The sequence below is a fragment of the Diplotaxodon limnothrissa genome, linkage group LG8 (genome assembly GCF_057381915.1).
Source record: "Diplotaxodon limnothrissa isolate DT_005_m linkage group LG8, D_limnothrissa_male_GT1.1, whole genome shotgun sequence".
Taxonomy (NCBI): domain Eukaryota; kingdom Metazoa; phylum Chordata; class Actinopteri; order Cichliformes; family Cichlidae; genus Diplotaxodon; species Diplotaxodon limnothrissa.
Genome location: NC_140603.1, coordinates 22405502 through 22415332, shown reverse-complemented (window position 1 = coordinate 22415332; position 9831 = coordinate 22405502). Strand labels below are relative to the sequence as shown.

General features: G+C 40.9%; 1 protein-coding gene across 1 annotated transcript; it reads right to left on the bottom strand.

The window, feature by feature from the left end:
* Nucleotides 1-246: 246 nt before the first annotated feature.
* foxi1 (forkhead box i1) lies at nucleotides 247-1657 on the bottom strand. Its single transcript, XM_085360884.1, has 2 exons — nucleotides 1060-1657; nucleotides 247-782 (listed from the first exon to the last, which is right to left on the bottom strand). The coding sequence occupies exons 1-2, from the start codon at nucleotides 1655-1657 to the stop codon at nucleotides 247-249; spliced, it is 1134 nt and encodes a 377-aa protein (XP_085217010.1).
* Between the last annotated feature and the right edge of the window lie 8174 nt (nucleotides 1658-9831).

Here is a 9831-nt window from a genome sequence, read left to right as displayed (position 1 = left end):
TCTGTACATAGGCATCTTCTTTAAAGACTAACTGGTCCAACCCAGCTGCTACAGTGTGTTGTTTTTTGTTTTGTTTTTTTAAATCTACCCATCAGATCTCAGTGGGAAGATGCACTGACAAATTTTCTCAGTTTGAGAGAGTCACTGTGATAAACACCAGTTTAGTTCCAGTAGTCATACTACAAGGTGGCCAACCACACCAGAAAATTAGTATTAACGGGTGGTTACATAAGAACTGTGAGCAGTCTACACCTCTGTTCCTTCCCGGTTGTATATGAGGTTATTCACACTGAAATGGTTGGAGAGGCTCTGCACTGATGTGTAATAGTTCATTCTGCTGTTGTCAGAGTTCAGAGGAGAGATCACAGAAGGCGAGTAGGAGCCCAGTCCAGACATGCCCTCTCTGGGCTGAGATAGTCCCCCGACGTGCCCGGAGCCGTAGTCTCCACGCTCTACGCCCCGGGCCCCGTCGCTTCCCCCGCTGCTCGCCAGGATCGAGTTCACGCTGGATGAGAAGCTGCTGAAACAGGGGCTGTGCTCCGCGGAGGGAGACGGGGACGACTTGGGCTCAGTGGAGGCCGGAGAGCCGTGCAGGCTGGGCGGGGAGGCACTCAGGAGGCTGGCAGTGTCGGCGAGCTTGTGTGCGCCGTCTTCAGATTTAAGTGGAAGAGCTGTGCTGTCAGCTCCGTTCAAATCTGATCTCCTCTTTCTCTTACGCCTGAAGTTCCCGTTGTCGAACATCTTCTCACAGTTTGGGTCAAGAGTCCAGTAGTTTCCTTTACCTGTATAAGAAACAGAAGAAATAAAGAAGGGGGGGATGAAAAACGCTGACATGCGAATACTTTGAATTCAAATTTGTTCCTGCTCACAACTGAACAGTTCACTTGACTTTTCACATTAAAATCTAAAAATAAATAAATAAATAAATAAAAATCAATAATTAAACGTCTCTGGTATTTCAGAAATACTTTTGATAAAGTTTACAAACAAAAGTAGTAATGATTCTCTGATATATAATCACAGAAAATTATGAGAGGTTTATAAAAAAAAAAAACTCACCAGGGTCATCCTCGTCCCGTGCCACTTTTTTGAAACAGTCGTTCAGTGACAAGTTGTGGCGAATTGAATTCTGCCACCCAGCTTTGCTCTTCTTGTAGAAAGGGAAGTTATCGGCCACATACTGATAAATCTGACTGAGAGTCAACTTTTTGTCCTGGGCATTTTGTATGGCCATCGCTATCAGTGCGGAGTAAGAATAAGGTGGTCTAACCATTTTGAAGAGCTCCTGCTGGCTGGATATGGATAGCCATCCCAGGTCTGCTCCACCAAACCCGGTGGGAGGCGGTAAGAACTGCCTCTGGTTAGACCCGTATCCAGACTGAATATAAGACGTGCCGTTGTTCCCTTGAAGATAAGGAGAAGAGTTGATGCTCGGTCCGTTTAGCCATAGGTATGGGTTTGTAGAGGGGGACGAGTACTCTCCGAGGCCGTAACCGGAGGGGTGAGTAGGCGGCCTCTGAGTGTGATGGTGATGCAGATTCTGCTGGTAAACGCCGTAGTTGTCGCAGTACACGGCCATGTCCAGGAGCTCTTGGGCGCTGTGGTGCTGAATAGGGCTGCTCTGTGGGTTAGATGGTTGGTGTCCAAAAGCATTCATAATCCGCCTTAAACAGATTCCCCAAACCTAATTTCGTCTCTGTGTCTCTCCCTCAGGACAGAACTTATTCGGAGAAGCAGGAGTATTTATGCGCAGCGCCCGGGTCCTCCACAGGTAGCCCATTGAAGAAAAGTTTTGATTTGGTCACACCCCCCTTCTCTGTCTTGCTACACCCAACTCACCCAATCTCCCTATCAATGAGCATCGATACTTCTTTTAAATGCAGCGACGAACTTCGTGTTAATTGTAAAGTATGCCCACATTAAGGAACGTTAGTGGTTTCGAACTTTCTCAATAACGACGCGTAATTACGCACCGCTGCTTAAATTGGGTGACAGTGTATACAGACGTTACAAAAGGAATCCTTCGCAAATAATCCAAAGTGAAATACAAAGCACGGTTGTGGCACGATGTTAATAATTGTTCCTTACTAGAATAATATTTTTTATTGAATTTTCTTTAATATTGTGATCAAAACTGCAGGTCACAAACGTATCTCGTTTAAATCAGTTTCGTTTAAAACTTGGTATCCGTGTCAGACTCAAACAAGGAAGTTCCACGTGCTTAAAACTTAAAAAGAATTTTGTTTGCAATAAACACTTCACAAGTGCCACAAGTTTTGTGTCAACAAGTGACTCGTGGAAAGCATACTCACTGCAAGCTCCCCAGGAAAACGGGTTATAGCTGCACTGCGAATTAGGAACAATTATATTTCTAATTATGTCATTATTTAATTATTCTGCATTATCAAAATTTGCCTATATTAGGCTACGGGGGCGGGGTCACTTTTTTCTACTAAAATTATTTTATAGGCACTTTTGAGAAAAACAGGAATAAGAAAAAAAAAAACACATTCCATTCACTTACATGTACATACAAGTATAAAGGTATATAATTCTACCGAGAGAAGCACACAGAAACTAAAATCTGGTCCAGAACTAACTTATTTGGTGTATTTGCTTGGAGGGAAATCACCTGGTGGTGTGTAGCCGACCCAGACGGGGGGCTGCAACAGCAGGCAAACGGTCCTTGTTTCGACTGACGGGAAAGTGGAACAACTTTAACAGCATCGATACTACAGGCGTCCAGAATGTGAGGTTATTTCCAGTTTAAGTGCTAAAAATCAAAACCTAACTGCGCAACCATGACAGACAAATCTGTGCTGCACCATTTATTTCTTAACACTGTGTTTAAAACCTTTCTGGAACTTAACAGGCCAATAGTAGCTGAAATCTATTCACTGCAATAATTCGCGTTCGCCTTTTTTAAATGATAAAAGTAGCTCAAGAGTTTCAACGTTTGAGCTGCGATTTCTTTCATAGCTCGCTGACACAGCCGAAGTTTGAATTTCAAGCGAATCTAACACGTTTTTTTGTTTTATTTTTTTGTTATTGTTAGATTATTATTTCATCTGAATTCTTTAGTCGCAGTTTGCTGCCGGACTCCTGCACTAATCGGCAGAACATTCCTCCTCTCCATGACCTTGATGTAATTGTTTGGCTCCAAGGTGTTGTCCCGACCACAGGCTTTACAGCAGTGGCAAGCAATTGGCTCCACGGGGGAGGAGTGGCATTTAACCCCCAGATGAAAACAACACAACCTGTTAGGTGTCTAACGAGTACAGCTAATTACTGCTGACTCGAAATCCCAATCTCAAAAATTCAAGCAAACTCTGCAAAGATCTGTATTTACAATTTACAGTACCTTCTGGTACGCCGTGACGTAATATCTGTAAGTGAATAATTGGGTTTTTAAAGTGCCACATGTATGACTAACACTGAAGATGTCAGGTGTGGCTCGACGTGACAACCTAACCTCCCTAATCCCCAACCTCCATTCGGTTGTAAAATAATAATGCTGGGCCTTTTTTTCAGGTTGGGGGGTGGAAGGGTTCTTTTGTTCGCCCATGTCTGTCTTCATCGCCTGTTTCCTCAAGCTTTGTAAGGTCATGGGAGCTATTCTCTAGGATTTCGTGTCAATCATGGAAAGGTCAGAGAGGAAAGACGGAGTCACACAAGCTTCAGTTTGAAATCTGCGCTGCAGGTGATGGGAGAATGGAACATTCTGCTTCTTCTCTATTCGCTCTGTTTCAGCACATTTTACCACTGCATTTGCAGCTAAACACATGCTGGGAGCAACAAAAGCCTTTGGGGTTATCTGCTAACTGTTACCGGGCAAAGATGCACTTAAGACCATTAAAAACACAAAAGAATATGATACAAATATTAATTTTGACTGTGCAAATAAGGTGACTTTGTGCAGGCGGGAGCTTGTCCTTCTCAGCGTCTCCCCCTAGTGGACGAGTGAAGCAAAACTAGCAATAGAACTGTCGGTTTTAGTGCCTATTAATGTGCAGCCCGCACGCCAATGCGAAAATAACAGGCCTTTTTTCCCTTCTTGCTGAATACTTTGCACAAAGCTTTCTCTGACAGTGTGCAGGAGATTAAATACAATTTAAGTGTTCTGATCTCAAACTTGGCAGACAGAGTAACAGTATGGCACCAGAGCATCTTTCACTTCTGCACTCAGTGGTCTTTTTTCTTCAACATGGCACATCCACTGCAAAAAAGCATTTATAATAGGATCTCTAGCGGAGGTTTGTGCTTTTTCTCAACTTCACTTCTAGGTTTTAAAAGGGTTAATAGGGGATAACTTTAAGAACAATGTTGCACTGTACCATCTATCTATCTATCTATCTATCTATCTATCTAGTTTATATAGCACCGAATTAGCTCTTGTTAGCACATAAATGTGAAAGTGTCTCAGGATATTCACTCTCCTTATGTGGCCCAACTGGGAGAATCTGTTTTCTTTGTAATTACATGTTCATCTCTGCGAAGTCCCCTCTGACCACTTACTGTTTGGCCCTGACAGTCTGCCTCCAGGAGCTAGGCAGGCAGTCTAGAAGATTGCACGCTGAGAGAAATACAACCAGCTGGGCCTTTAGATTCAGTCTCCTCTGAACCTCTGATTTACGTCTCTACTACTGATTACATCCTTGGAGAGAACAGACTTGTCTGGTTTCTGAGAGCCAAAATCATAGCTATGCTGGGTTCACTGTCAGCTGCAGGCAGCTGAGGTATGCTCTAATCACTGTATCCTAGCGTGGTGTATAAAATATCTAAACATATAACATATCTAAACTAGGCACAGTTAGAATTTTGTTAAATGTGATTGTAAGCAGGAATTCCAACTGTTTCTACGACTACGGTTTCACGTCGGTTGCTAGTCTTGTCAAGACTGTTAATATCGCCTCATTATATTAAACAAGGCTAAGTTGATGTCACGTTGGTAATTGCTCATCTAAACAGTGTTTAGATGGCTGCACTAACTGTATTCTCCAGATGAGGGCAGCATTACCTTAAACATGGTACAGTTCAGCATTGCTAAACAAACCAAAACCACATCAGTCATGCTGTGCAGCCCTCTGGAAAGCAACATACATCAAACCCCAGAATCTGATTAGTGTATTGATTTTAATGGCACAGAACCCAGGAATTTATTGGGGAAGTGATGAAAACTGTTTGGAACATAACTCTCTGAATGCACTTTAATGGTTTTTTTTCCCTCTGACATTTACAGTTTGACAATTTTATTTCCACTGTGTATTATGTACATTAGTACACACAACAATAATACACATTCTGCATGGGAAAGTTCAAGAAAGACAAACGTAATTGCGCTTAAAAAACAACACGGGATTCTGTGTCCATCATGCAACAATTCTTATTAACTACTTTTGCTTGAATATTACTAACAAAATTTAGATTTACCATTTCTCAAAGCTTTTTCAGAGTAAGTAACTCTGGTACAGAAAGATACAGGTGAGTTAGAATGCAAGTGGCAACCTCTGACTCTCTGGCTCCAAACCCAATCGACTCCTGTGTCAACATGGCCAAAAAAAAGAGTATAGTTACAGCCTCGTAGGAAAAAATGGTTTCGTTGTTTATAACTAATATAATTATAACAGGGAATAAATAAAAACAAAATAGTTCAAGTTTTATTATCACTTAATGCAGGAAGGGTGATCACTTTAACTGACAGGTGGATGTCTAAATATGCATCTGCAGATGGCAGCTCTCTGCTAATGTGATTCACAGATCTAGCGAATGGCTCAGGGTGAGGTTAACTGCTCTGGCAGCTTTTCCAAGACACCTGCATCTGTATGTGATGCACCTTGCTAAACTAGCACGCTAGCATTAGCTAATAACTTAGCACTCCACCCTTTCATCATAATATGGTAATTTTAGATGCAAAAAAAATAAACGTGGTAATAGTCAAGATTCTAAAGCTGAAGCTTTAAATTAGGGCTTCACAAATTAATCATGACGACTGTGTCCATCTTTTATTTACAGTTTATGCTTTAAAGTTGGGCGTAATCACTGGCATGTGTGAAAAGCAGATTAAACAGTGAAAAGGGAAGAGAGGTCCCAGCTCTCAATAGAATCTCAGTTGCTAGTAATATTAGCTGGAATCCATGAAAAGATTTATCTATTTGATTTTTATGAAACACTTGTGAATAACCTCAAAAGTATAGACACAAGATCACAAGTCCAAATGACCCAGATTTGATTGACTGATTCAATTCAATACTCTGTCATGGGACAACACGTCTGTAGCACTTTTTAATTATTTCCATGTGAAGCTGAAAATGGCAGGGAACTCTGCTTTCTCATCAAACCACTTCTCCACCCCCGATCTCTAGGTATGTTTCCTAGCAACACATCCTTCTGACTGCCTGGGAAAACCCAGTGCTTCATAATAGGCTCAGCTAATATAGATCAGCACCACTTGGCTCTCTCCCTCAAATCTAGATAATAAACGTGTGTACTGAATGTACATTTTGTATTTAGTGCTGAATGCAGCACAAAATAGCAGCTGCACTTACAGCCTGAGATTTAAAATGCCATCAGTTCTCTCCTGTGCTCTATATATTCACTGTCGACTGGTCTCACAAGCGCTTTTGATAAGAGTGATGGAGTGTCTGTCTGGAGTGTGTAAAGTTGGAGGCAGTACAGAAAAACAGCATTAAAGTGTTCAATCAAAGGCTTGTCTCATGGCTGCCAGTTCAGGTGTTTACTTTATAAAGTTTGCCCACAGATCAGAAACATGCTCACAGGAGTGTGTTCATTCTGTTTAATAAAAAAAAAGAATACTCATCAGTTTCCTCAAGTCCACAGCAACGTTCAAGATGCTTTTCTTCTCTAACTCAGAAGCAAAACTGTTGCAAACTGATTTTGGTTCTATCAGCTATCCAATGACAGAATTTAAAATTTACTGGTAGAGGAGTCCGTTGAGGTTAATTGGGTTAATTTGGCCATGAGGATGAAATACCTTATTGTGTCTCATAAGCAGTCCAAAAGCTCAAAACACACACACACACACTCAATTGCAAACTGCAAACTTTTACATGTGAAAGCGTGGCTCTATTAAAATGTCTCACGTTTTTACTTCAAAGGTTAATTAGTGATTTAATTGATTCATGTTTCCATAGCTATCTCATGCAGCTCTAATTTAGAGTAACAGAGACATGCAACTAAAACTCTGTCTTCATATAATTAACATAATAGTAGGTTAATTCTACGAAGGCAGGCAGTTAAATTATGTTTTCAAAGAAATTAATCCATTCATTAATCCACAGTAAACATTATACTGATGGGAGTAGTTGCAGTGACTCAGTGATGATGCTTAGTTTCACATTTCTCCAGTGCAATGGAGAAGCTATTACAATAGAGCAGCAACACCACACCACTTGTTCTCCTGACACAAGTGATATTTGCTCTGTCGATGAACACAATTCATTCAGTCAGTTTACTGAGGCGCTCAGTGACAACTCTGCAGAGATAGAAGCGGCCTTATGGTTCTTGCATGACGCTATCTGTGACAGCTACATACAACACTGCACTGTCATGTCGACGTCTATCGACTGCTGGTGAAGTGCCATGTTTGTTTACAAGGAGGTACAGCACGCAGCTTTAAAACTAGAAGGCACTGGGCTTCTATTCAGGTTTAGTGTTATAGAGACAATCGCCTACAGGTTTACAACGATTTCACGACATTTCCTTTTATACTGGGAGGAGACTGCTGAGTTGAGAGTTGACCTGATGATGATCATTGAAGCTCTCCAAAAAGGAGGTTAAACCAAAGAAGGTCATTGCTGAAGGCTGGCTCTTTGCAGAGCATATTAATGGAAAGCTGACGGAAGGGTGCGGTGGGATGACCGCAAGCTTGAGAGGATTGTCAAACAAAGTTGATTCAAGAACTTGGGGGAGTTCCACAGGGAGTGGACTGACACTGGTGTCAGAGCAGCAAGAGCCACCACACAGGAAAGGAGCTACAGCGTTCACATTTCTAATATGCAGCCATTCCTTGACCAGAGGCAAGATCAGTAGCATCTTACCTGGGCTGAGAAGAAAAAAAACTGGACTGCTGTTCAGTAGTCCAAAGTCCTCTTTTAAGATGAAAGTAAGTTTTTTTGCATTTCATTTGAAACTGAGTTCCTAGAGTCTGAAGGAAAAGTGGAGGTGTTTGAAGTCCAGCGTGAAGTTTCTGCAGCCTGTGATGATTTAGCGTGCCATGTCATCTCCTGGTGTAGGTGATGGTTGGTCCACTGTGTTTCATCAAGTCCAAAGTCTTCATAGTGTTTACCAGAAGCACTCCATGCTTCCACCTGCTGACAAGCTCTTTAGAGATATCAATTTACTATTCCAACAGGACTTAACACCTGCTCACAGTGCCAAAGCTGCTAGAAAATGGTTTGCTTACAATGTTATTATTGTGCTCGATGGGCTGGTCAATTTGCCTGACCTGAACCCCCCAAGAGAATCTCTGGGGCAATAAGAGGAAAATGAGGAGTGCCTCTTTAGCTCACTGGGTGAGCAGGCGTTCACATAGCAAATGTCAGAAAGCAGCAGCCCAGATTTGGGTCCGATCCACAGCCCTATACCGCATGTCTTCCCCCTCTCTCTCTCCCCACTTTCTTGTCCATCTTCACTATCCAATAAAGGCAAAATACTAAAAAAGAAAAGAAAAAAGAAAGCTATCTTTAAAAAAAAGAAGAAAGAGGAAGACCAGAAATGCTACCCTACATAAAAAATAAAAAAAATGAGCTGAAGGCTGCTATGAAAGCCTGGGCTTCAGTAATGCTTCAGCAGTGCCACAAGCTTCCACGTCACGCTGCAATGATGCAGTAATTTATGGTAATGGAGCCCAAAGTTAAGTATCAGAAGTTTGGCTTTTTGTATTGCAAATCCTTTTTGGATACTTTGATCTTAGGAGATGCTCTAAGTATTTTCATGAGCAATAAGCTATAATCATCAAAATTTAAACAAAAGATATTTCATGTAACATATAAGGTAACAGATAAGGAAGGTAATAAAAATACCTGAAGTTGACCTTTTTTTAAAATAAATGACAAGAAAAATACACTTTTTCACCATTCTCAGTTTTTTTAAATGCACTAGCATTTCTTCAGGCAGTGGTAGAGATATTAGAGATACTTATGTCCCTAGGGGTTCCTTGGAGTACTGCAGTGGTTGTATATTTTGTTTAAATAATTATTAAAAATTGTCTGACAACCACTGGCTAAGGCAACTGGAAGATTTGACATTTTTATCCATAAAGTAATTCCCATATTACCGATTATTACTCAATGTTACCATAACTGCCACGCTCGAAACGTTCTAACTATTGGATGTCATAAAATTATGAACAAACAACAAAGGTTCCCTGAGGATAAATCCTAAAGATTTCACATCAGAACTATCAGTTGGCAGATGCTTTATTTTAGAGTGAAATTAAACTGATAAAGGTGCATTGTGTCAGTCTGCCACTGACATGGCTTTCCACTCTCTCTGTAACATAGACTGTATATAGAAGATGGACTAGCTTGAAAGTAATTATAGCCACGTTTTTCTAAATAATTTCATGCTAAACAAGCAGCCCTGCTTATAAACAGATGTATATTAGTGTTTGTTTTTTATGAATTTCTGTTGTCAATAAAAAAAAAATCATTTTGTAGAACAGAATAACTAACTTAATTTCCTAAAAGCTTATGTTATTAAAAGTTAGACACTAACCATTTCCATTAGTGTACTTGCACCGGGGCTGCATTTAGGAAAAAAATAATCATATGTAAACTGCAGACAGTTGTGATTGGATATATCAGTGGCTGC

What these genes read in the sequence shown, in the direction of transcription:
- foxi1 (XM_085360884.1), bottom strand. Translation starts at nt 1,657, where the DNA reads ATGAATGCTTTTGGACACCAACCATCTAACCCACAGAGCAGCCCTATT. An exon ending in ACGGGACGAGGATGACCCTG is followed by an intron (nt 783 to 1,059) that starts GTGAGTTTTTTT and finishes TTTCTTATACAG; the next exon opens with GTAAAGGAAACTACTGGACT.